Source organism: Coniophora puteana (assembly GCF_000271625.1).
Source record: "Coniophora puteana RWD-64-598 SS2 unplaced genomic scaffold CONPUscaffold_4, whole genome shotgun sequence".
In the NCBI taxonomy this organism is placed as follows: Eukaryota; Fungi; Basidiomycota; class Agaricomycetes; order Boletales; family Coniophoraceae; genus Coniophora; species Coniophora puteana.
Genome location: NW_006913056.1, coordinates 2,830,527 through 2,856,195, shown reverse-complemented (window position 1 = coordinate 2,856,195; position 25,669 = coordinate 2,830,527). Strand labels below are relative to the sequence as shown.

General features: G+C 52.3%; 7 protein-coding genes across 7 annotated transcripts; 3 read left to right on the top strand and 4 right to left on the bottom strand.

Moving 5' to 3' along the window:
- Nucleotides 1-312: 312 nt before the first annotated feature.
- Nucleotides 313-2,110, top strand: CONPUDRAFT_164418 (uncharacterized protein; the record flags this gene model as incomplete). Its single annotated transcript, XM_007769037.1, has 2 exons — nucleotides 313-501; nucleotides 569-2,110. Exon 2 carries the CDS (start codon nucleotides 962-964, stop codon nucleotides 2,108-2,110), a length of 1,149 nt encoding a protein of 382 aa, XP_007767227.1. The 5' UTR covers nucleotides 313-501; nucleotides 569-961.
- Nucleotides 2,111-3,790: 1,680 nt separating this feature from the next.
- Nucleotides 3,791-4,468, top strand: CONPUDRAFT_152505 (uncharacterized protein; the record flags this gene model as incomplete). The annotated part of the gene is made up of 1 exon (XM_007769036.1): nucleotides 3,791-4,468. The coding sequence occupies one exon, from the start codon at nucleotides 3,791-3,793 to the stop codon at nucleotides 4,466-4,468; it is 678 nt and encodes a 225-aa protein (XP_007767226.1).
- Nucleotides 4,469-7,616: 3,148 nt separating this feature from the next.
- On the bottom strand, nucleotides 7,617-9,515 carry CONPUDRAFT_52204 (uncharacterized protein; the record flags this gene model as incomplete). Its single annotated transcript, XM_007768139.1, has 3 exons — nucleotides 7,617-8,762; nucleotides 8,817-9,055; nucleotides 9,098-9,515. Coding segments are annotated over 3 exons (1,803 nt in total), but the record flags the coding sequence as incomplete, so codon positions are not given.
- Nucleotides 9,516-11,850: 2,335 nt separating this feature from the next.
- On the bottom strand, nucleotides 11,851-12,760 carry CONPUDRAFT_122076 (glutathione S-transferase C-terminal-like protein). The gene is made up of 4 exons (XM_007769035.1): nucleotides 12,688-12,760; nucleotides 12,466-12,637; nucleotides 12,239-12,399; nucleotides 11,851-12,173 (listed from the first exon to the last, which is right to left on the bottom strand). The coding sequence occupies exons 1-4, from the start codon at nucleotides 12,739-12,741 to the stop codon at nucleotides 11,928-11,930; spliced, it is 633 nt and encodes a 210-aa protein (XP_007767225.1). The 5' UTR covers nucleotides 12,742-12,760; the 3' UTR covers nucleotides 11,851-11,927.
- A 347-nt stretch (nucleotides 12,761-13,107) lies between these two features.
- On the bottom strand, nucleotides 13,108-14,368 carry CONPUDRAFT_136476 (uncharacterized protein; the record flags this gene model as incomplete). The annotated part of the gene is made up of 5 exons (XM_007769034.1): nucleotides 13,108-13,362; nucleotides 13,413-13,722; nucleotides 13,770-13,807; nucleotides 13,867-14,151; nucleotides 14,204-14,368. 5 exons carry the CDS (start codon nucleotides 14,366-14,368, stop codon nucleotides 13,108-13,110), a joined length of 1,053 nt encoding a protein of 350 aa, XP_007767224.1.
- A 1,125-nt stretch (nucleotides 14,369-15,493) lies between these two features.
- Nucleotides 15,494-16,464, top strand: CONPUDRAFT_72022 (uncharacterized protein; the record flags this gene model as incomplete). The annotated part of the gene is made up of 4 exons (XM_007768290.1): nucleotides 15,494-15,702; nucleotides 15,766-15,895; nucleotides 15,959-16,226; nucleotides 16,280-16,464. The coding sequence occupies 4 exons, from the start codon at nucleotides 15,494-15,496 to the stop codon at nucleotides 16,462-16,464; spliced, it is 792 nt and encodes a 263-aa protein (XP_007766480.1).
- A 2,343-nt stretch (nucleotides 16,465-18,807) lies between these two features.
- Nucleotides 18,808-24,093, bottom strand: CONPUDRAFT_164415 (TPR-like protein). The gene is made up of 15 exons (XM_007769033.1): nucleotides 24,050-24,093; nucleotides 23,972-24,002; nucleotides 23,760-23,917; nucleotides 23,675-23,705; nucleotides 23,045-23,611; nucleotides 22,611-22,991; nucleotides 22,348-22,554; nucleotides 21,801-22,277; nucleotides 21,585-21,723; nucleotides 19,651-21,504; nucleotides 19,416-19,595; nucleotides 19,221-19,363; nucleotides 19,009-19,153; nucleotides 18,929-18,948; nucleotides 18,808-18,874 (listed from the first exon to the last, which is right to left on the bottom strand). Exons 1-10 carry the CDS (start codon nucleotides 24,070-24,072, stop codon nucleotides 21,209-21,211), a joined length of 2,310 nt encoding a protein of 769 aa, XP_007767223.1. The 5' UTR covers nucleotides 24,073-24,093; the 3' UTR covers nucleotides 18,808-18,874; nucleotides 18,929-18,948; nucleotides 19,009-19,153; nucleotides 19,221-19,363; nucleotides 19,416-19,595; nucleotides 19,651-21,208.
- Nucleotides 24,094-25,669: the final 1,576 nt, after the last annotated feature.

Genomic DNA, 25,669 nt, shown 5'->3' with positions numbered 1-25,669 from the left:
TTAGCACACCACCTCTGAGCCTCGTTTTTCACGTCGCACAGGAAACAACCAGGTTTTGTAGTGTTATCTTTACTGTACTGTAGCAAGTACCGAAGCTTGAAAGCTTGAAACTTCAACCACTTGGGTCCGGCCGTGTATACAGATCTTATTATGAACCCCTGTGAAAATCTTTTTTGAACTCAGCTGGGCATCCGTGACGTCGTCTTCACTCAGCGAACCCTGTGACTGACCATCGTTCAGCTTGACATCTTGATGCATCCAGCTCTTCGTCTCGACGAAATCACTCGTCTTATAGCGCAGAATGCACAATCGCACAAGCCGACCCTATGCGCACTCGCTAGGACATGTCATTTGCTCAGCGAACCCGCTCTAGACGCACTCTGGGAAGAGATCCAAACGCTCGCTCCCCTATTCTTGTCTCTGCCAAGGGATCTCTTCGCCGAGGGTCACGAAACAGGAGTCCAAGGAACACGTATCGCACACCGAAATGCCTACCATGTTGTACGTTCCGTGCTTGTCTACAGGCAGCCTGTCGTACATATATCAACACTTACGTATACCATTCTAGCCTACATACTGCCTTACTCGCGACATCACACCTACTGACTGGGCTATCTTTTGCAAATATGCTGCACGCGTCAAGGTTATTACTAACGGGAAATGCACCGAACACAATCACCAACTATGGGATGACGAGTATGTTTCAGTTAGGCTTCTCCTTGACACCATAGGGCGCCTAGCAACTGAAGTACCATCACCACTCTTTCCTCGCCTCAGAGTGCTGCATTGGAGGAGCTCTGATAGCCATATTTACCCCTTTCTCCGAGCCATAGCATACCCCTCCCTTGTCAGCCTCTCTATCGAAAGAGGGATATCTCCCAGCCGCGACGCTAAACTTCGCGAGAACGCCTTTCCTGAGGCGCTTGATTTACTTTCAGACTTGGGTAGGCTATGCCCGAGGATGCAGTCATTCACATGGCGGGACTACACTGGCGACAGTACACCCACAAATGCTTTGTCGCGAGCTATTTGCGACTGGCAGCACCTGAAAATCCTTAAAATTGGCATTCCCCTGGCTGACACCGCCATCGCGCACTTGTGTTCTCGTCCTTCTCTTAGTGTTCTGCAGATCGATCCCTACTATCTCCAGTCCTCTGTCTCCATGCTTGCACTTCCACGCGATAGCCAACCTCTTGCTTCCATCGACTCTTTCGAACTTATTGAGGGAGCGGTACCGGAAGCGAGGTCAGGGTTTCACGACGCGGTCCGGCTTTTACAGTCCAGGAGCGGTCATTTCTCATCCCGGAGGTTTTCCGTCACCACGTACAGTATTACATCTAAGCCAGACATCCTGAATTTGATGGAAACTTCAGCAGAGTGCATCGCCAACAAGACCTTGACGTCCCTCGTTCTGCGTGAAAATCTTGGTATCCTGCGGGTGTTGCGGGGAAGCGAAAAAGACTACGCGGATTTTGATACCCACGCCATCACTTTCACCACATTGAAGCCTACCTTCTGCTTCGAGAACATGGAAAGCGTGGTCTTGGATCTGGAGCGCAAAGTCACCACCAACGACAGTGAGCTACTTACCATAGCTCGGGCTTGGCCTCGCCTCCGGGTTCTACGCATCAACCCTCGGCATGGCTGGCCTGCGCCGGGGTCCCGCGTCACTTTTACTGGGATGGCAGTCGTTCTGTCAGCATTACCATTCATCGAAGACGTTGCGATTGCAATAGATGGAACAACCGCTCCCCCTGGTGGTGAAGCTGGTGAAGCAAGCGTCACCGTCCCGGATAGGACTCGCTGTGCTCCGTCGTCTCTCAAGTCCCTCGACATTCTGAACTCGAGCGTTGGTGACATAGCCAGCGACGCTGCCGTTTTCTTGCTTCGCCTTCTCGTCAATGTCGAGTCCTGCAGGCTGCAGGCGTGGATGTTATTTGCTCCGCAAGTCAGAGGCGAGGGTGAAGCAAAGCCTGAAACGTGGTGGAGGGACGTTTTTGAGGCTCTCAATGCCATGCATCCCGGAATCATTGCTTCTGCAGGGCGTGATATAAGTCCTGGTGCGCTCTCATTGGTGGATATCGTCGATTTGCTTCACGCCAACGCGTAAAGCTTGGGCGAGAACTGACGATTTTGTTGATTTGCCAACGCCCCATCTCTCTCTCTTTTATCTCTTGGAGAATATGAGCAGCCTTTTTGTACGAATATGACTGGGCTTGCCTTGGTTTGATTGTATGTACGATATTTTGTACCCTTATATTTTGATAAGAATATGTCACATTCGACTGCGTCGCGGGCACCACAGTCAGGACACATAAATCCAACATAAATCTTAGGAGACTTGCACATGTTCCATGAAGGAACGACATGCTCAAGCGAAAGAACAGCCTTGCATTGTCAAACTCCGTACTTCATGTTATGAGGATCAATGCGAGAAATTTCGAGAGCTAGGTACATCGTGAATACGGCTAATAATCGTAGGCGGGTGTCGTTAATGGCGCCACCAAGGCGCGTGAGAACTACATGTTCTAGGTTCGAACTCAGCAAAGAAACGCTAACGGCTTAGAGCTTGAAGCTTGAAAGCTTGACGTCTGAGTCCTTACCACTCATCGAGCGCCCGTCATCTGAACCATAGTCAAGAGTGGCGCAATGCATCCAGCTCTTCGTATCAACGAAATCGTTGCGCTTATCGCGGAGAATATCCATCCACACAAGCCGACGCTATGCGCCCTTGCCAGAACCTGCCGTTCATTCAGCGAACTTGCTCTAGATGCACTTTGGGCAGAGATAGAAACACTCCTTCCCCTCTTCTTATCTCTGCCGCAGGATCTCTTTGTAAAGGATCGCAACAAATTGCTCTACGGATCACGACTTACTGCGCTGAGAAACAATCGCCAAAATCGGGTATGTTATGTTCTCGTACATAAGAACTACGAAATTATACTGATGATCATTGTGACAGCCATACCACATCACGCGGAACATCGCCCCCACTGAGTGGACTACATTCTGCAAATACGCAGCACGCGTCAAGTACATTTCTCTCAGGCCGTATGAACCCTGTAAAGATGACATAGCTTTGTTACACGACGAAAAATCATCAATCAGGCTCCTCCTTGATACCATAGCGCGCTTAGACATCCAACCATCGTCACCGCTATTTCCTCGACTCCAGAAGATAAGATGGATAACACTCGATGTTCAAACATACACCTTCCTTCGAGTCATCGCCAGCCCTTCTCTCACTAGCCTATCTATGGATGGAGGTCTGTTCAGAAATCATGGCACTAATGATGAGGAAGCTCTGGATGAAAGCACACTCGCCGATAGGCATACTGATGTGCTCAACCTAATTTCTCGCTTAGGTGAGCTAAGCCCGAGAATGGAGTCCTTCAGATGGGTAGATCGCTGTGACGATAGTACGGTGGCCATAATTCCTTTATCACGAGCCGTTTGCAGTTGGAAGTACCTCAAGCATCTTGAAGTCGGTGTTATCCTAACTGAAACAACTCTTGTCCATCTGTCCCTCCTTCCCTCCTTCCACTCCTTGCATATGATCCCCCACCTTCATCATTTATACACACCCCCACGTACCCTACAGCTGAAGGGACGAGTGTTTGCCTCACTCGCCTCATTTGAGCTCGAAGATGGCTATATCTGTATGGACGGCATGGACAGGAGTTTTCACGCCGCTGTACAAATGCTGAACGTCATAGGCTGTCAGGTCCCAGTCAAAATTTTCTCCGTAAAAACCCATGGAGTTGCGCACTCGCCAGATCTTCCACACTTGATGTCCGCTATATCCAAGCACTTTTATCCTGAGGTCCTAACGTCTCTCTTTCTTAAAGAGATATTTGGTGGTCCACAAATGCGGCCGCAGGAAGACCATGCACGTCTTGCTACCTATACGATTGACTTCAATACCCTGCGCCCCGTTCTTGCCTTTGTGAACATGGAGAGTGTCACTCTGGATCTTGAGCGAAAGGTCACGCTTGACGACTGTGAGATGCTCCTTATAGCGCAGGGTTGGCCACGCCTCCGAACTCTGCGTATCAATTCGTGGCACGGCTGGCCTGCACCAGGCTCCTGTATTACATTTTCGGGATTGGCAATGATGCTGGCAATCCTACCATGCATCGAGGACGTTTCACTTTCGATAAATGCTTCGATACCTCCCCCTCACCCCAACGTAGGTGAAAAAGAAGATGCTAGCGGCTCTTGCTGCGCTCCCTCTTCTCTCAAGTCCATCAACCTGCTCAACTCGAGCAAAGGAAACAACGCTCAAGACGAAACCACTTTCCTGCTACACACGCTCACAAATGTCACTTCGTGCACCTTATGTGCGAGGCCTTTCCTATGGGAGGGGGCGGGTGGCGTGCATGTACCACCAGGGACCAAGGAATGGTGGGACAACATCTTTGAAGCCCTCAAAACTATGCGCTCGGGAATTCAGACCGCGTTTGTATAGAGCCCTTGAAATGTTGAGCCCAAGGTGTTAGCTATCCCGGAACTTTTGTGCAAAATCGAAATGAAGAAACCTGGGCTTGAGAGTTAACTATGCTCACCAGCCGCTATAGTTTTTCCATCCACTGGAGAAAAGTACTTCTGGATCCGATGGCAATGTAAGAGTGCTCTTTGAGTCTTCCGTGTTTCCATGATGCTAGTGAGTGTGGAATAATTTGTGCGAGTGTGCCTACACCAAAACATTTACATCATAGCAAGACAATGTCTTATCAATTGCATTTGGTTTATACATTTCTGTAGAATACGCAATGTATATTTCACGCGAAACAAAATAACATTGTTATCAGATACTTGGATTCGAAGACATGGGTGAATGTTTGGGGTGGGCCCGTTCTCCTTCCTTCCAGCGAATGCGGTGATCCAGCGACTGGGATAAAACAGTGAGCCCAAGAGGAGGGGCATAAAAGCGAAAGTACTTACTGAGATATGAAAAGACCAACAAGGACCGCGAGAACTATAACTTTTAAGTGATATCCCAGTGTTTCATTCACGATACCTTCGGCACCCTACATCTTCATGAATATCCGCGCTTCGTGAAGTCGACACAGAAAATCATACCCATCTTGACACGTATTCCCTTACTTTTGCAAGCCTACGACCAAGGGGTAGTCGAAAATGTAAAAAAAAAACTCAGGTCGAAAAATAAATTAAGAGGTTATCGACATACCCTCCCCCCCTCCCCTATCCCCATTAGGCTAATCTTTGCCGGCAAGATCCGCTGTCACCCAAATAAGGAAAGCGTTATCTTATCTCGCGCAGTCCCTCAACTCTAAGGGAGCCGGTCGAGTTCGACGTGTTAGATTACGGCCCATTTAACTACAATAGAGCACGGCAACGCGCCGAGAACATAGTAAATAATATCATAAGTAGTAACTAAACCTTTTGACGCTTGCCTGGCTTGCGATTGTTCTCAGTGCACGACTCACACCGCCACTTTGACAAAGGGCCAACCACTGTGACACACCTCATATGGTACTAACGGGCCTTATGTTAGTAATCATCTAGAGAAATGAAACCGAAGAACGGGGAGGCTTACCACTTGTGACTCGCACCCGCGGCCCGTGCACTTGATGGTAATGTTGGCATCAATCTCCTCTTGGGTAACCGTGTCCATACAATAACAAGCATGGACATCGGTCATGTCGCAGGCACGCCGGGCGCAACCAGACCGCATCGGACGTCCCTCGAGGGTGAATACATGCTCGTCTGAATACAAAAGTATCAGTAGGATAGAATACACAAAGTCTTGTAATGTTACTCACCATCCCTGGTTGCTCCGGTGGAAGGGCCGGCCGCCATCCGTGCATCGTTGGGTGCTGCACGAGGGGACTCAACGCCGCTATGAGAACGTGCGTTGTCAAGGTCAGCATTGTGATCAGAATCCGTGTCAACAACCTCGTCGACGTTGGTGCTGTGGTTGTTGCTGCTGAATCCGTCATCATCATCGTCGTTGTAGCTAGAACTATGATATTAATAGCTGTCACACATAAGCAATGATAGACTCACTTTGTCGCTGTCGAAGCCATGTGTGCATCAGAAACAAGAAGCCGGCGCGAGGAGCCGGACTTCTTTGTTAGTCATGTTTGCTTGAAGCGGCTGTTCCACTTCATCTCCATACGTGCACGCTCGCCATCCGAGAGCACGCATGACCCGAGAAGATCATGTGCGGCGGGGGTGCTGGTGTTGTGGTGCAGACGGACATGGGCCTCCATGCTGTACTTCCAGACAGCCGGCTTGTCATCAGCACATAATGGGCAAGGGATAGGGACATTAGAACAAGGGGAATTGTTATTAGAAACACTTGCGGGTTGATAAGAGAATTTGACGAAGTTTGTGCAGTGTGAGCGCTTGGTGTCCACTTGAATTGAAGCAACTTGACCCTTGGGGTTTCGGAGATAGAAGATACAGCCGGCGTTGATGATGTTGTTGCCGCACATGCCGCAGAGTTTGGCAGTGCGGTCTAGGGAGGAATCATGGAGGATGTGGGTGCCGATGTGCTCGATCATGTGGGGACCAGACTTGTTGTTCCATGGGTGCCATGGCCCACAGCGCGGACAACACGTTCCATCCCGCTCGACCTGGGTGTTGTTGCTCTCAGCCTCACATAAGAACGCGGCGCGTCCTACCACAGATAAATAAATACAACAAACCGGTAATAAATAAGGAAACGTACCTGAAGCACGGTAAGGGAACCAATCTGTTTGCGGGAGGGTCGGAAGAAGCTTTCGCTCATCGGGGATAACCTGCGCATAGAGCGATGCAGCAATCGCGGAGAGCTCGGATGTACGGAAGAAGTAAGTTGGCTTGCCAATGTTAGCAGTTGAGAGGGTAGCATCCACCGTTTGTGAAAACTGACCATATGTCTTGAAGTTCGCGCCAAGGTAGCTGGACCAGACCCAGTTGTAGAGGCTGTCGTTGTTGTTGTTGTTCTTATCTGCGTGGACTGGTGTCTCCAGCTCATGAATGGCCATGAGCTGACCTTTCATCTCAACACTGTTTTCCAGCAGCAGACGTTCGGCAATCGACTCGACCAACTTCGACCGAAAAAGGATCACATTCACCTGCATTATTGCCAAGAACACGTGACCATCGCACCTAATGAGGGTGAATGCTGGGTCGTTGACAACGAGATGCTCATCGCCTAAAGCCGACGTAGAAGAAATCACATCGTTGTCAGCGACGGGAAAACGTGTTAAGCCAGCTACGCGCTTGAGACGATCGGTCAAGCCGGAGGAATTGAGGGTTTGGAAGAACAAACGCAGGACAGCAGGCTTGAAAACCTGCTTGCCTTCGACAACAACATAAGGGATGATCTTGGCATTGGGGGCGGTGGTCTCGGCAGGCGGGCAGTTCTCGCTCACATACTCCTGCACGTCTAGGTCAATAGACGGAGCGTGGATGAAGGAGGGATGGTCGGCGGGCTTATCGATCTCAACACCCTCCTCTGGTTCTTCAGTGCCAGCCTCGGGCATGGGATTCTCCACCAGAACGCGTGGTTTGCCCCATGGGTACAGCATGTCGGCATCAGGCATTGATTCAACACGTTCGAAGCACTTCGCCGCGTTGATGTCTTCAAACTCGACCTCAATGCGGCGGCGACCTTCATTCCACACGGTCAGGGGCTGCACAGGAGCCAATGTGACGTTGCCGAGCCAGGAAGCCGGGTTGAGGTGATCGACTTTGGCAGAAAGTTCCGCGGAAGTATCCAGGATGAGTGCTTTAAGGCGGCGCAGGAGGACATCCCATTCTGGATATTTGGCCAGGATCTGGCCCACCTCGGCCACATTGGCAATTTGATATGCCAATTGCAGAAGATCTGTGTTGGCGTCACTGCCAATGATTGTGCGATAGATACCGAAAAGCTGCTCCAGTCGATTGGTCCCCAGAGATATGATATAGAAGTTGCCATCCAGTTTGTCAACTTTGGCCTTGGCAACAGAGTAATACACGTTCTTGATCATAATTTGGATGTCCTGATACAGGGTCTTCAGCATGAACTCATTGCCTGGTCCTGCATCGGTATACATCAACAGAGCGAGGTGGGCTGTGGCACTCAAAGAGACAAGCTGCTCGTGGAGGGACATGGAGGGATCAATATACGGCACGAGAAGAAACTTGAGGAAGCAACCGAACCGCTGGATAGCAAGCTGAGCAACTTGAGTGGTCGGCTCATCCATGTCAGATGCAGGTGGAATCTCCCACACACGTTTGAGGAAATTGAGGGCGAGTGTGACGTCTTGCTTGTTGTTAGGGTTGGTGTAAGCACCAGCCTGCTGCTCGGTGCATGTGCGCGTAGAGGTGAGGTGCTTGCTGAGTACTGGAGTGGGAATTGATACACCGAAGATCTTGATCCCGAGAAGCCGGATGAGGAGATTTTGCAGCCGCTTGAACACATGTTTCCAATCCTTGTCAGCAGTTATGTCATTGTCGCCCACTAGATCATTCATGAGCCTGAGGGACCCGACGTAGCAATAAATATCTAATTGAGGAGATAGCTTCTTCTTCATAGTGAGCAGAACAAGCGCAGCACCACGACGCGTCTCCCCGTCAGACGCCAGGCTGTACAGCCGCCCCGCAAGCTTCACAGATTCCGTGTGGCATGCATCAATTATAGTCTGTAAGAGGCGAGTGTGCGTCACTGCATCTTCCCGCTTGCATGTCCCTGACACAACAATGGGACATGCGGACGTCCGACTGTGTGGCGAACTCGGTATATGGTCGATCGCTGCAACCATTGCCTGAGAAAAGCAATGGTGAGGCGTTTAATTCAGTCGTGAGGCACGCATTCTCACCTCTGATGCCAGATGAACCCGTTCCATTCTCACCGCGTCCCAGAGGGCTTCTACCTCGGCTACAGAGCTAAATTCCAACTCCACCTTGTCCGCATCCTCTCTGCCAGCTCCCACAATCATGTTCGTACGCTCATCCCACCTCACTCTCAACTCCGTCTTGATCTTGTCAACCATGATACTATATCCCTCCACTCCGCTGTCTGCCTCGCTTGCCGCATTCACCATGTCCATCAACGACACTGTCGTGCCCTTGCCATGGTGAGTTTGCCTGTCAGTGGAACCCTTGACATCTGGCACTGACGCCTGAATATTTGTGCAGATCTCCTCAAGTGTTGGCATCCTCGGTGATATCTGGATAGGGCGGGTGCACAAGTGATGGCGCAGAGTACTGACAGCCGGTGAGTCCGTTGCTCGGTGGGCAATCTCTGCAACTCGGGCGCCGCCTAACTGTAGCATGACCAGCCCTCGTAGTTTTTCAGCCTCCGTGAAGGACTTTGGCTTGTACACCTTGCGAAGAGCCTTGTCCAGCAGCGTCAACATGGCCTTTGGCGACATCCTCCTCTTCATGCAGACGCGCAGCAGCGTGTCGAGCCGGTTCACCTCCCCCTTCCCAGCTGCCATTATGAATTTCTTGAAGTCCACGAGCGCCGTGAGCTTCCTGGCCAGCTGTCGTTGTGCGTTCATCCGGCCAACACACATATGCTCCAGTTGGACGTCCTTGCGTCGGATCACCTGTCGGAGCTTGCCAAAGGAACAGTAAGAATGCGGCGCATTCTTGTGCACGCCCGCTTTCATCCGCTGAAAAATCCCTTGCAGGCGTGTGTTGTTGGCAAGTATATCGCAACGCGAGCAAGTTATGCCATCGTCGGTGAGGCCAATGCACGTATCGGCATGGAGGCGGATCGTGTTCTTCGAGAACTGGACTGACCACGGTAAGTCGTACTCGTCATGGAGCCCGAGAGGATACCCTGAGGCAGCAGTCTTAGTTTCAGGGATCGAGAGGAGGTACCCGCTACATGGAAGCCGCGGCTTCAGAGGTGGAGGGAGACAGGCGACCGGGTGTCGAGTAGCCGCTACGGGAGAAGGTACGTTGTCGCCGTCTTCGGTGAGATCGACAATTGATGCTACTGACTTGCTTCTACTATCATCACCCCCGGTGGCCTGCATGAGGTCAACAACGTCTTTGGAGCGTGTTGTCCGGCCATCGCGCTCCAAACTATTGGATCAAGAGTAAGTCATCACCTCGCATCAAAGAGCTGTGACACTCACATGAATGTGATCGCAGCCATCAACCGCTCTAGCTTTCCTTCCAGCAAGAACCCCACCATGCCTCGCTCCTCCACTGCGTATCTCACCACCTCCAGGAAGCCATCGAGGCCGGACGGCCCTGTCTTGACTAAGGCATGTAAGTCCTCCACTGTTCTATCGCTGCCCATCGCCACGTTGAGCTTTGAATCCAGCGTTTCCCATACGTCCTCATTGGTGAGTCCGTGGAGAGTTGGGCGGCATGCCACAACATTGCTGAGCCCACATGCTTCCATTGCAGCTGCAGTTGTGCTCGGCAGTGCATCCCGAAGGTCGCGAAGCCTATGCAGGAGCTCAAGACCCCTTGCGCACGGAGGAGTCGTCGACAAAGGCTGGCTAGGGCCTTGAGGAGCAGACGACCTGGGTGTGGATGTCAGCAGGGTAGTAGCAAGACCTGGGGCTGCAGATGTCAAGGCCAGTGTGCTCGGAGGGACCACAGAGCTGTTCAAGGTTGAAGTAGACATGCTCGGGCCGGCAGCTGAGGGTGTTGAAGGTGTAGTCGGCTTTTTCTTCCTTGTGAATACTGACAGAGTTGCCAGCTTCTTCACGCCCATGGCGAACAGGGAGCCTCGCTTGGGCTTGCCTGCATTCTCTCTAGCCTCCTTCTCTTCCTGCTGCCGCCTCCTCTCCTCCCGACACCTCTTCGAAGCCTTGTGTTGCCCAAGACTATGTGTGCCGCCGAAGCCAACAGTGATGACCTGATGGCATTCCTCACATACTAATGTCGAATCGACCTTCCACTGTGCTCCTGTGAGTCTCCTTTTATCTGCTAATCATGATCCTATGTGCTCACCTTGCGTATGTCTTCATTCGCAGTCATTTCCGTGGACTTCGCCCTGTTGCAATCCCTCACGACGTCCTCCCCTGGTCACCAGTGACCGATATAGTAGTAGCCCCTATGTAGATCATCCCCATTTGGTATATAGCACGTGGTAATTACTATTTTGGGACAAGAATTTTGTAGGTCGAGAAATAATTTAAGGTGCCATGGCCGGACCCTCCCCCCCTCACCCCCGGTCTTCCCACGCAACTCCGACTACCCCTTGCCTACGACCATTGTTACGCTTCGAAAACATGCAGTCCATTATTTTGGATCTAGAGCGCAAGGTGACCCTTACCGACGGTCAGCTGGTTGCAATTAATGGCCCAGGCTTGGCCGCGTATTCGGACGTTACTCGTCAACTCTGAGTACGGCTGGCCTGCTCCTGGCTCATACATCATGCTCACCGGCCTGGCGGCAGCGCTAGCGGCCTTACCATGCATCGAAAACGTTGCAGTTGCTGTTGATGGCTCAGCTGTTCAACCATACGCCACGGATGTACAAGGTGGCACCACTGAAGGTGCGTGTGGCGCCCCAGCGTCCCTCGTGGCGCTCAACTTGCTGAACTCAAGCAAAGGGGAGAAAACCGGAGATGCGGTCAATGCGCTGCTGCATATTCTCAGTAAAACTATGTATTTGCCGGTTACGAGCCTGGGATCTACCCCATAACCACAGCCCAACGTTACAAAATTGCGCGAGTGCTACTCAGCGGTGGAGGGACGTCTTCGATACCATCAGGAGCAGGTGTCCGGGAATAGCTTCCGTGGTCGGGCAAGTCAGACCAGCTAGTATGAGGTATGGCCTAACTGCTGTAATTTTGCGATTTTATTTGCAAGTAGAAACAAAATTGACTCTTTTTCACACATGTGTTTTAACGAGGACATTTATTGACGAGAATAGGGTTATATACTTATGATAGTGGGATGTTTAAGCGAACCGTTTACGGAGAGCCCTTGTACTGCATGACCGTGTCTGCGAACGTGACTTCACCAATGATTAATGATGTCCTTGACCTTCTCGTGAGAGCGTATCTTGTCAAAGTGAGCCATAGTCTTGGGATATTTGGCTCTTTCAGACGCTCCGAGAGTGACGCTGACGGCACTTCTTAGCGTAGCTGTAAGCGAGATGTCCGCGATCGTCAACCGGTCTCCGACGAGGTAACCGTGGCTTGCGAGGTGGTTCTCGAGGCACTCGAATGACTGGTACTGACGCTTCAGTAGCCATTCGTGAAGCTATATGATAGAGGCTTGTAAGATGGGCAATTGACATGTAGATCATATGATAAAGATGTACTCACCTCCTTGTGGTATTCACCCGGCAGTGTACCAGAAGCAAGGAACCAGCTGAAGTCGGAGCTAACCTGAAGTTCGGACTCGGTAAAATGAATCCATTGGTCGATTTGGGCGGTCTCTGCCCTGTCTTTCCCTTGCAGAACACTATCAGGCGCCAGAGACGCAACTGCCATAATCATATCAGATTAGTCCCGGCGCCTTTATGATCAAAGGGCTATGCAACGTTGCTTACTGTACTGCGCGATCACGATACCCTCGGTAAGCTTCAGCCCGTCGGCACCCTCAAACGCAGGTATCTTCCCTAAAGGAAACTTCGCGAGGAACTCGGGAGACTTGTTCGTCTCTCCAAACGTGATCTCCGGAAAATCAAGTTCGATACCTGTGATCGATGCAACCGAGTTGATCTAGAAGGATGCTCAGTAATCGGAGCATCAGCACCAACATTTAAACATACAATAGAAGTCTGGCGCTGCTTGTTCGAGCCCCAAAGCGTACCGATAGGCGACATAATGAGAAGCACAACGAGTAACTTTGAGGTTGAATGAGAGTGCTGGTAGTTTTTGCGAATGATATCATCCCTTACTTGAAAGTGATGAAGCACCGGCTTTCTCCGTGGTGCTAGACTCTACACGCGTGTCGTCCTTAAGGGCAGGCCTTTGCATACCCTTACAGTATCTCCGATTCTTCCTATGAGTTCTCGGGGCACATTGAAATCAATAAACTGGCTACTGGTCTAGTAAAACAGGTGCCTCTTAACGGACTTTTGCCTCGAGATCTTCCGGGAAAGCTACGACACAAATGGCACTGGTCATTAATCTTGGGTCGGGAAAAGGATGCGGTGATATTGCATTACTGGCGCTAAAAAATAAACCAACTACAGAACGGGAATGGCAGGTCGTTGCGAACATATATACACTACCCTATTGGGCCAATGTTTGATTAAACGTGCAAGCCCTATGATAGGATTTCCGCGACGCTTGGACACTCGAGATCGTAGCTTCCAAGCAGAGAGACCCTGAATGACGTTCTGCAGACGACTCACGGCTTCGTCAATGCTTGGGCGCTTGCTTGCGTCTTCCTGCGTCATATCGTTCGTAAGAGGCTGGAGGAATTCGAAACCGTTCCTTGCCTGTATCATATCTGAGTTCTCCGTTGTCTGTCGAGAAAAAGCGATCTCACCTTAATAAACTCCTCCTGAACCCAATGCCCAAGACAGTAGATATCTGCGTGGAATGGATCATAAGGATCGTTAGATCGAGCTTCAGGGACAGTCTTGATCCCTCCGAGGACCCGTATGTCAATATGCGGTTCGCCTTCCTGAAACCGTCTGGACAAACCAAAATCGATGAGGTAATACTTAGGACACTTCCATGTACGGCTCGTGTAGCGAGCACTTCTGGTGAGATCGCGAGTGTATTTCGGGTTTGCTGGGTGAAACTCCTCCATGAACATGGAGTCATCCATCATAAGGTTAAATGAAGATATATCCCTGAGTCTGATCAGCCGGAAGGATGTAGAGTCAATGCGTAGCCTTACCTGTGAGCGACGTTATTATGATGCATAAATTGGAGACCCTGAGTCGCGTTTTGTAAGTCATCTGTAAGTTATATGTAGTGTGTACGCCGAGACTCGCCTCAAATATTTGCTGAATACATCCCAGTGCTTCCCCAATGGTATCAAATGCAGGACTATCATACTTTCGAAGTATAGGCATAACCAAGATGTGGGCACCATCCTCATCAGGCACGTTAAGAGTCTCCAAGAGGGGAATGCAGTGATTTCGGGGATTCGACGCCCGGGGCTCCTCGCTGAAGAAAGCCTGTATTTCTTGTTCATAGCGACTGTATGATGGCCTGAGCAGCTTCAAAAGAACCCTTTTATGATCACTGATACGAGTTGCGTCCATGAGTTGCGCATGCTACATTGTCTGAAGTCAGTCATTTGGCGCTATAGACCGGGCGGCTACGCACCGGCATGAACTGATAGTCATCGCATAACCTCTTGTCCTTCTTTGGAGCTGTTTTCCAAGATGCAGTCCATCCAGGAGCCCAGCGGGATCGCAGTTCATACCCAGAAGCCTTGAGCCACTCGTAATGGTCCACCCAGAACTGCTCTTCGTCGCCAATCTCGTGCATGGGAGTGAGCTCTTCTGTTCCGAAGATTCTCTTGTTCATGGCTCGACGCTCCTCGTCAGCCGAAAGCACTACCTTTTGGTTGTCAGAAGCAGCCAAATTCATATCAGTAAAGCGGAAGACCACTGGTCTGAGAGAGAGAGGAGAAGGCGGGGGGATCAGCACGACGGTTGCACTCAGCAGGCGCGCCATGCACGTGCGGCTTTTGTGAGGTTTGACAGGCGCGGGAAACGTTTGTTGGGATTGGTGGGTCCATATGTAACCACTGATCGGAGAGGTGCAATGGTGCGGGCGCTGTTCCAAACACGGTAGCCGCAACTTTGAAAGTACAATAACCTGTGATGCTGTCAAAGGTAGTTGTGAGGAGACGTGGAATAGGGACCTGGTATTGTTTGCAGCATTCTTTTCTATGGCCATTTTACCTCACCGACATGCTCCTTGTGTGCCACCTCTCCCATACATGCTACCACAGCATACTATACTCCACTTGTGACTTCCTTCGAGTCACCTCATCCTCTCATGATCCTAGTCCACTGCGACGGGGTTCCTCATCTCAACGAGACGGTTTCGCTTTTGAAACTACTCCCTTACCACCTTGTATATGATTCGTTTCATTACGTTTCATTCTTCCCTGCGCATTGTCTACGGACTTCCTAGTGCCCTAAGGGCTTTCTCCAGTGTTCGTTTGTAGTGTTTCGGTTTCAATACATTCCCGCCTAGTGCGGTGTTGAGGCAAAAAAAAATAACCTGTGATGAATCCACAGGCTGTACGTACAAGCCAGGTGATGATGCCTCGAGGTTGCGATGTGCATCTCGGAACAAGGCACAAACTGAATAGCACCGATTCGCAAGTTCTTTGTATCTTGCCCTGGGAGCTTACTGTAGCTATGCGCGTTGGCCCTGGGCGAACCGTCACTCAAAGAGGACACCCACAGTCGCTTTGTTCTTCTCATCTAGGTAGGCACCGTTTTCGTTACAAAAAGCTCAAAACGCTCATCCACAAGATCAGGCCTAAGGCGCCCTACATTGAATGTATAAAATCAAGGTGAAACTGGCTCCTCGCCAACCCAGTCTCAGGTAGACCCAGCATCACTCCTTTCCTTTATTGTTTATTAGTGTCCCGCCATTATGCTCGACATTTCCACTGGCAACTTGGTCACCATCGTCTGCAAAGGCGGTGAAGTTCTTGCCAGTCAGACTTTTAATGGTCAAATGAAGGCTATTGAACGTCGCATGAACACTTCCCGCACGCTAATTAAAGAACTACCCAAGAGCTCGTATGATCCAAATGTTATTTCACCCGACGAGCTGCAGAGACTCAAAGCGAAGTTCAGGAGGTATGCATCACGCAACGTAGATCACGGTTCTATTTTCTAATCCCGTGTTCTGGGCGGCGTTAGGATGGAAGGAGACTATCACGATATGGTCGACCTTCGGGACAAGTGGTTCGCCTCTCATTTTGACGTCAAGGCGATTTACAAAGTGCATCAAATCGCGGCGGACGCCAAATCTCTTAAACGAGCATTGATGGTACGCGTTACTACAGGCAAGCGGCTAGTACGCGGCAATAACTGACCCATTGATGATGTTCAGGGAGTATCCGAAAGAGCATTTAATCACGACTCGTTGCATGACTTTGAAGAACACATTGATAGAGCCTCATTAGAGATCAAGGTGTCTGATGCCAGGGCGCAACCTCCAGGCGGGTCTGAGGGAAACCAAACCAGTGCTGCATCTACCTCCGCTATCATCATGGCGACAGAGAGGGAGAGCAAATGTCAAGTACCATTACGTGTAGACATCTCCCAAGCTGCGAGAAGCGAGTCAGCGGAAGGTATCCCTGCCAGGTGTGCAATCTTCGGTCAGTCAGACGTGTGCCTCTCTCGACTCCTGCTTAATATTGTTGCTGGACAGGCACGCCTACCTCTGAACCGACGGATCCGGAATACATCAAAGCGCGTCAAGAGTTTCTTGACAAAGCCGCAGACATGCTAATCGACATCGTGACGCTAGGCCATCCGTCCCTTTATGTCGATGCTGATATCGTCAAGGCGGCCCTTTACGAGGCGGTCCGCGGCAAGACCGTAGCCTCCGGATGATGGTCTCACCATTTAGATCATCTGAAGTTCCTTTGTCTCGGGTGGCGGGGACCAGCTTCCCATGGTGGATCAGAGATTCTCATCCTTTGTGTTGAGCGATGTGCATCCAGGGGTGCATCCGTGAAGCTTTGCATTGTAGCGTGTATCATTAAGTCACCACAAGTTAACTTCGTGTGTTATTCGTGTGTGCTATAGGGACCAACAAACGCCATCTCTGCCACATAAACATTGTATTTCGTAAGTTGATATCCGTCTCAGCTATTGGGGCGTGAATGAGTGAGCACAGTCCGCAATCCAAGCCTGTCAAATTACTCAATAAAAACGGGTTTGGCGGCGCGTTGCATTCGTCCCCGTTTGTGATGCACAAAGCAGTTTTCGGTAATGAGAAGCTACATAAACAGTCTTCGCTCCTGGAGATAGTGATGACAACTTGAATAATGAACGCACGTTGATCGCCACAGGCGAAACACAGCTTTACCAAGTGTGCTTCTTGGCATTGAAGAAGATATCAGTAGTAGTAAAGGCGAACTCTACCGCTATCCAGCGTACGCACACAATCTATAGAGAATGTATCCACTTTTGCAATAGTGAAGTGGGAGAATCCCACGTAGTGCTTTCGCCCCAGCGCCTGAAACGCGAGTGGCAAGTGTATTCTGAAACACATAGAACCCCTCTGCGCTCAACTAGAACGGCAGAATATCAAGTCGTACATGACTTGACGCATAGGCTGTACGCGAGAGTGTATGGGGAATGAAACAGAAAGACCGGCGCGATGAACACATGCCACACGCCTTGTGCGCCCTTGTGCGCGTTCCGCACGGAACACATTTCTTGCGCAGTGTAGAATGACTGCACGCAGAGTGCTCCGACGCCGGCCCAGAAAAAATGGAGGATTCGGTTGATGATGCGATGTCTTGTGCGAACTCGCTATGAGACGGCGACGGGGAAAGTATGATGGTAGCACCGCTCACCTGTGTGAGATCTGGGAGGAACAATTTGAGGCCATTACTTGCCCATTGCGAGGAGAACGAAATTGGAAGGATGACGATCCGCATGTGGTTGCGATATCCCGGGGTCGCGACAAGCGTCCTTCGCCCGACGCTCTATAAGGTTCGCAACCCAGCACGATTTCGGCTTATTCTACTTGAGCTCATATAGATTGAGAGGGCCCTGCTCGTGGCCGTCCACCTGTGCACATCTTCAGGGTTTCAACTTCGAAGCCTTTGCAGGCGAACCAGTGAGGAAACTCGGGCGCGTATAGGATGAAGGATGGATTGGAGAACCCGGAGTAGGCCTTATAGGAGAGAAGGTAGATGTCATGCCCAGGTTAGGTTGAGGAGACCGCATGTTGTCCAAGTAGCATTAAAACTCGAACAGCTTCGCCCAGCACATTGTATTCGAACGGGCGATAGGGATGATCCACTTACATGGAGACACGGAGTACCACGGTCCATTATTCGTCGGCTTCACGGCGCTCTATATATCGGATGTGCATTGTCGGTGGCTAGCATGGGCGCGGCGTTGGCCGCGAAGGTCAGCACGAAGCTGATGAAGCACGCACCGATGGGACATGTTGACGGAATGCGACTCGGCTAGAGGTAGGGTGATGGTCGCGCCGAACCAGACCCCTTGCGGCGGCCGATGTCGCCAGAGGCGTAGGGCGCAAAGGGGTAGCTGGTGAGCACCACCATGTTCTGTAGGTAATATCAGGTTGGCCCGTCATAAGATGCTCCATGCTCGCGTCGTAACTGCCGAGTACAGAGATAATGTTGGAGGACTCAAGAGGGCAAAAGAAGACAATTTCGTTCTGCTGAGGATCAAAGAAGAACGAGTAGGCTACATCAACTTGAAGCACTGCGACCAAAGGCAGAGTCGGTGGCGTGTTTGTGGATCAGCCAGCAACGCGCGTCGGCTAGAACAGTCGAAGTCTCTGGCACATCGAAGGCATCATTCAAAGCTGAGATAAGTCCCTTCTGAGGATAATATAAAGGTAAACTAGAGACTTACACTCGCTGGCAGGGCAAAAAGTGCGCTTGTACATAGTGACAGGATTCGGGAATCAGGAGTAACATGATGGTGATGCTGGGCGCCTAATACGCTGCAGCACCTCGAATTCTGACTGTTACTTATGCAGTGGTCGGTGTCCTTTTGACTCCGCCAATAGCGGAAAGGCGCAAAGTAAGGAGGGTGTTGTGATTTGAGGAAGAAAGGAAAGAACATAAACAGGTTGAAGTGGCTTAAAGTGGTGCGGCGGTGCGGAGGATTCATGAACATCTGATGATCAGGGCAGTTGACCATTGCCTCCGCAACGCACAGCAACTCTTTGCACGTCCTCTTATACCCAGCCCATTTCCTTCCGAGTCACATCCCTCCTCTCTCACATCCAGACAATGGACTTTTGGAACGAAGAGTACGCGCTCGTTCACTTCTCTTGACAGCAAGCGCTGAGCTAACTCACATACAGCAACTCTTGGTCCTTCACAGGTATGCGCGCTCCCCACGTTCTACCTCCCGACAACGCATGCTGACGGCTCTCCGTTCTAGTTATCCGCGCAAAGGGTTTCCAAGGACTGCGTCCAGAGAAAGCATGGAGACCCATCGTTCATATCACGGTCGACGACCACCTCTCGCATGAGATCAACCTCGGGTGCGACGGCCAGAATCCCAACCTCAAGCAGCCGTTCCTGTTGTACGTCACCCCTTGACTGGGTTTTACGCTATGCTCAATGTGTCATATCTAAATTCAGCTTCCCCAGCAAGGAAAAGATGGCCGATTCGAGAGTTAATGTCAACTTGTTCCACCGCTCGCAAAGCAAAAAGAAGGGGAAGAAGCGTAATCTCGTCGCTACGGCGTCTCTCTCCCTCGAAGATCTCTTGAAGATACAGGGCTCGGACCGCAGTACGTTCCTTTGGGCACCTTTTCTCCGGTCCTTTTCTAATCCGCACATCAGCTTTCGAGATCAAGCTGAACGCCGGAACCAGCAAGCTGCGTACGCCTATGCGTCGGCAAAGCTCACCTCCGTGTCTCATTGCGCGGCTGTCCCCACCTAATTTACCCTCCACCTCTACGTTGTCTCGCCCGTCAAGTCCCTACACTCCAGACAGCAATACCCTCCTTGACCATGACTCCGGTAAGCTTCATCTATGGCTTTGTTCATTATTCCATTACTCATCTCCACCTTTTAGGAGAGGACGATAGTGAATGTAGCAGTGAAGCTGATTCACACTTGAGCGAGCGCAGCTCTGAGCATGGTTCGCCCTGGGATGAAGAACATTGGCCGGAGCCCCAGCATTCTGGAGCGCGTGTCAAGGGCTACCTCTCGGAATCGGACGACGACAAGTCTGTGATTTGCGAGGACGAGCCGCTCTTGCCCAAATCTCGGGATTCGACCTTGCAACAGGGACTTCGCCACCGTCATCCCCATCATCATCATCACCACTTCGACGATTCGGAAGACATAACCCTTAACGGTGCAGAAGAGGAAGACAACTGCGACCAAGTCGTCGACGAAGTCACGATAACAAACCAAAAGAGCGGGTTCTCTATGTCTATCTCCAGGATAGCCGCCTCGCTCCTCCCCCAGGCCCACGTCCATCACCACGAGCACCATAACCACCACCACGACAATCACCACCACGAACACCTCGGCGTCCAACGCCCTGGTCCCAGCTCTAGCTCCAGCTCCCCATCACCCCAGCGCTCATCGACACTCGCCTCCTTCTCTTCTATCTCCACCCTCTCCTCCCTCGCGTCCATCGAAACCGTACACAGCGTCGTGGACTCTTTCTCCCCCTACCGCGCCCTGCGAGAGGCCTCCGTCGACTCCGATTTCGAGCGCATCCTACAGCGCCTCCAAAGAGAATGGACATTCGTCGGCGGATCGCTCATCGCCCTCGCCGGTCTCGACGCTGCCGTATTCGGCCTCTCCTCTCCCGGCGGCGGCGGCGGAACGCTCTTCACCATCACCCCCTTCGCAGCCCACATGGTCGCCCTCGGCGCGATCGCCTCCGGCCTCGGCATCCTCACCGTCGCATACCTCCTCCTATACACCACCTCCTCGATGGACGCGAGCGCGTTCCAGCGCCGCGCGCTCGACGTGTACGCCTCGTACCTCTTCTTCTGCATCTCCGCGCGCCTCCCCGCCGCGTGCATGTTCGTCGCCGCGTGTGCGCTCATGGCGTTCTTGGGCAGCGTCGCGTGGAGCGCGTGGCCGGCGGCGGTGCTCGTGATGTGTTTTCTGGCGGGTGTGGTCGTGAGCTTGCAGTTTATTGTGTATGGGGTGCATTGTGCGTTTGCGGGCATCGCAAGGGTGGTGAGGGCGCTCAAGAGGGGCTTGGTGTGGGTGTTCAACGTTCAGCAGGCGGGCGGCGGCGCCGGTGGCTCAGGCTGGGCGCCGGAACGGGGCGGTGATGACCCGGGCCGATGCGGAGGTGGAGATGCGGTCGGCGAGCTGTCCTGTTGCGATTCAGGTAGAGGGACGGCCAGTGGAGAGTCAGGTTAGGGAGAGTGGTCCAGCGTGAAAAGGCTGGGAAGAGCCACAAACTCTGTATGACCATCGGACACACTATCATGTTTATATCACCTCACATCATTTGGATTCGCTTTCTAGCATACCACAAAACACATCGACGATCACTCGCTTTCGTCAGCTTGTTGTACATCTTCACGTAGATTTCCTCGTACCCGCAATACCAAGAAACGACAACAATTATGTATACTAAAACTCGCGAACGACTCGCCTTTCTAAGTGCCTCGCTCTTCCTCCTCGCCCGAGCTCTCCTCTTCGTCCTCATCCGAGTCCTTATCAGCTTTACGCATGTCCACATCCTTGTCTTCATCCTCTTCGTCGTCGTCGTCCTCGGCAGCGGCGGCCTTTTGCGCCCCAGCAGGAACGCTCGACGCAGCCGTGAACCCAGATAACACAGCCGGCCCACCGCCCTTCTTCTGCTGCATGGCCTTCCACGCGTGCGCCATCTTGAGGAAGTTGAACGACGCCGGGTTCGCCTCGCGCTCGTCGTCCGCGAACACGAGCTCCCAGTCTGCGTCGTAGAGCGTAGTGAGTTCTCAGTGCGTACATAAAGAGATGGAGGGGAAGGACGAGTAAATGAGGAGTACGCACCTTCGACAACCTGCCCAGTCTCCTGGTCGACGTGCTGCTTGCGCCCTACGATGGGCATCATGCCCTGCACTTTGGCCACGTCCGCGTCGGACCCGTTGTTCTGCTCGAACGTCTTCCACGCTTCCAGCAGTGCGACACGCTAAATTTGAATGGGAATGGGAATCACGAAATCAGCACAGAGCACGGGCGAGACGAAGAAAAGGGTAAACAACGTACCTCAGCCTTGAGCTCGCGGCTCTTGAGGTCCTTATACGCCCTCTCAAACACCTGCCTCGCGATCTCCGGATCACCCGGAAGCATCTTCGCCTCCCCGGTCTCATCCTCGCCTTCAGCATCCTCATCCTCCTCTTCATCCCTGAGCGCCCTCGGCAGCGGCATCGGCGCGCCCTCGAACTCGGCATACGATATCCACACCTTATGGTGCCCACTAAGCGCAATCAAGCGCTCATACAGCCCGCGCGCCTTGGCGCGGTCGCCTTGCTCGTCGACCTCGAAGTCGATGTACGCTTTCCAGAGCACCTCGGGCATCGACAGCTGCGGCTGGGCGACGCCGAGCTCGAATACGGCTTCCGCGCGCGAAAAGTCCTCGAGCGCTGTTTCGAGCTCGGCGTATTTGATCCAGGCGCCGCTGTTCGACGGGTCGTGCGTGAGGTACTTTTCATACAGTGTGCGGACACGGTCGAATTCGCGGAGCTGTAGTGTGCGTAGATGGATGCGCTTAGTCAAGATATCATAGAACGGGATGGATGGATGCGTTACGCACGTCCATCTCGAGCTGGATGTAGCCTTTGAAGATCGCCTCTTTTGGGCATAGGCCGATGGCGGCGCCGAGGAGCTTGCGCGCAGCGGGGAGGTCGAGGCGGCGGACCTCGAAGCGGGCGGCCATGACCCAGAGCTTGGCGAACGTGAACTGCTTGTGCGGAACGAGATCGAGCGCCGTTCGGTACACCTGCCGTGCGCGACCGTAGTCCTAATAACCACGTAATGAGTATCATAATGTCTATTCACGAGGAACATGGGACGCACCTTGGTCTCAATCTCCTCAAATAGCGCGTAGTCCAACCACAAAAAGATATACCGCCTCCAATGGCGCTTCTCCCTCCCAGGTGGGACATGCGCCACCGCGCGCTCGTACACCTCCCTCACGCGCGTAATCGCGCCGTCTTCCTCGTCCTGCGTGCTGCCTTCTTCTCGGAGTGTGCGAAGGATGCCCTCTTCGAGCCGGGCGTAGTCGAACCAGACGTCGTAATTCCGCCCGTCGTGAGTAACCTCCTCTTCGTACTGGATGCGCCGCTTGCCGAGCACGGTCGACTCGAGCACGGAGCGCGCGCCGTGTTGCTTCTCGAAACGGGTGAATGCGGCATATAGGGAGGCTGATTTGGAGCGTGGGAGGCGTTCGAGAGCGAACTACACTCGCGTTAGCGCCCAATTGGTACAGAGAAGAGGGTAGGCGGACGTACCTTGTAAATGACCCGCGCACGCTCGTACTCCTTCACGCGCGTCTCCATCTTGGCGAACGCGCTGAACACCGCCTGCGCCTTCTCGACCTGCTCCTCGTCGTCCCCGAAAAACTCGAGCGCCGTCTGGAACACCTCCCGCGCCTTGTCCACCCTGCCCCGCTCCTCCTCGAACTTCGCCCACTTCACCCACACCCGCGGCTCGGGCCGTATTGCGATCCACCGCTCGTAGATGACACTCGCCCGGTCCAACTCGCCGTACCGCTCCTCGAGCTTGACGTACGCCTGCCACGCCTTGTCATCCGGCTCCCACTGCATCCAGCGCTCGAACACCTGTCGCGCCCCGGGCACGTTCTGTAGGAGCTCCTCGAGGTAGACGTACTTGTACCACAGCTGGTCGACGCGCGGGAGGAGCGTGACGGCGCGGTCGAAGAGGTTGCGCGAGTGCTGCACGTTGCGGTTCTTGAGCTCCATCTCGGTGTACGAGAACCAGAGCTGGATTGAGCGCGGGTCGACGTCGAGGGCGCGTTCGTAGACGGAGCGCGAGCGGTCGAACTCGTTTTGGCTGGCCTGTGGGGTTGGTGCATGGGTGTGTTAAAAGCTGAGAGGAACACGGGAGAGAGGGAAGCGTACCTCCCAGCTAGCATACTGTAGCCACTCTTTTCTTTGACAGTTGTCAGCCCCGAGTGAATGTCAAGAAAAGACGACAGGCGCTCACATGCTCCCTCGCGTTCTCCGTACCCGCTCCTCGAACTCCTTTCGTTTCCGTCCACGGTACTCATGAAGCTCTTCAAAGTCTTCGACGCGCTGACGCGGAGCCTTGAAGGTGGACTCTTGACGTTCCTGGGCTTCACGAAGGATTTGCTCCGCGGTGATCTAAACGCGACAGTGTTAACACAAGGTTCGTGAAAGACAGAGCAAGAGACATGCCTGGACCGCCGCTGGGGCGCGGTTGCGAATTCTGAGAGCTGTTAGCCTTTCTTGAAATCGACTTGTTTTGTTGCTTACCTCGGGGCCCTCCCGTCCTGCATTTTGGGTGGAGAAACGTCGCGAGTTGACCGAAGGAGATGAGGTTGGGATGCTGCACAGCCACGACCACTGCTCATTAGCACTCCTGGCAAGCACGAGCAAACACACCGTGACATGATGTTGTCTGTCTGCCCAACTGCTTGCTCTAGAACCACCCCGACCAATCATTATTCCAGCTTCCTCCATCAGGTCTACAAATGAGATAGTCTGCCCTGCCGACTTCCCCAGCCACAGTGTTCAGCCACAAGGTCGTCGCAGGATATGAAATCCTTGAGTCCACCATCACTATGGTCTTGCTACGATCCTTCCACCGTCCTTCCACCTTACTTATGACTTTGTCGCTTAGGAACTGTCTAACGAACGTTGTATGGCTTGTTATGCTATCGCATGCAGAGAGTATACACATAAGCGCTCGGAGACTTATGTACGCTAACTGTTGAACACTGGATGAGGGTTCTCCATTAACTTGATGAAACCGTGAGTCCTTCGAGCCTTGTCATAATCTACTAGATTCTTTGACTCGATTCCTTCCCAGGCGTCATTTCAGCTGGAAAAACACAGAGCCACCCGTCGCCTGGATTTTCGTTGGTCCCTTTCCGTGTTCTGCCGCGTCTCCCATTTCTGGCGTACCGTTTTCACCGATTACCGGCTAAACATCAATGCCAAACCTGCTTGACCACTTCCAATATCCTCGCGAATGTCGATACCCCACATAGCAGCGCATACAATGAACTGCAAGCTCACCACCGTCCCTACCCAAAGGACAGCGACCACCACTGCTTCGGGCCACGCACTCAACGCGGCACTGGCGAGAAACGGCGTCTGCTTACATGCAGAGATGAACAGTCATGCAGTGGGCAGGCGCGACAAGAGGCAGAAGAAAAAGTAAGAAGAGTACACGTCTAGGGCGCAGCCGAAACACAGAAATGTTCAGAGAAGAGGGGTATAGTAAAAGATGATACGCGACGATGACGATCCCGAGCCCGGAGGAGATGCGCACCAAGGGTAACCGTACGTGCCGCGAAGGGAAAGGATACCCGGTGAAGGTTCCGGCCTCCGGGTTGAGGGAAATAGTAGGTCAAAAAATGCTTCATAGTCTCGCGGCTTGTTGAGGACAACGCGCTCGTGAAACGCCGCGTTAATTGCAACGTACGTTCTACATTAGCGACAGCTACTGCGGGCTTCAAAGCTGCGGGCGTCCTTGCAAATATCCCGCCATCTCTCCATCAGATAATCAATCACGTTACTGTTCCAAAATGAGGAGTAAACGAGAATACCAGGGAGTTCTGTCGATAACGGCGAAAGATTGAAAGAAGGGCTCCAGTCGGAGGTGGTACCGGTACGGGAGTATATGTCGTGATGCGGTTAGAATGAATGGTGGGGTATAAGGTGGAGGGTCGACTTTCGCCCGGGTCATCACTTCAGCGGATTGGCTATAAGAGCAATGGTGATACGAAGCCCGTGCCAGAGTAGGGAATGTATCATGTTAAAATAGATACGTGAACTTGAAGAACGTGATATTAAACACAGCCATACAGTATCAGAGGATCCCCGAGATTCGGTACTCCACGCACACCTCAAGTACGCCACTATCTTGTC

Bases quoted from the DNA above. Each gene is read 5' to 3' on its own strand.
- CONPUDRAFT_122076 (XM_007769035.1), bottom strand. From the start codon at position 12,741: ATGTCGCCTATCGGTACGCTTTGGGGCTCGAACAAGCAGCGCCAGACT. The intron at 12,638-12,687 runs GTATGTTTAAAT...GCATCCTTCTAG, and splicing joins AGCAGCGCCAGACTTCTATT to ATCAACTCGGTTGCATCGAT. The intron at 12,174-12,238 runs GTGAGTACATCT...TCTATCATATAG, and splicing joins CGGGTGAATACCACAAGGAG to CTTCACGAATGGCTACTGAA.
- CONPUDRAFT_164415 (XM_007769033.1), bottom strand. From the start codon at position 24,072: ATGCAGGACGGGAGGGCCCCGAG. The intron at 23,706-23,759 runs GTGAGCGCCTGT...CAACTGTCAAAG, and splicing joins CGGAGAACGCGAGGGAGCAT to AAAAGAGTGGCTACAGTATG. The intron at 21,505-21,584 runs GTGCGTACTCCT...TCTACGACGCAG, and splicing joins GACTGGGCAGGTTGTCGAAG to ACTGGGAGCTCGTGTTCGCG.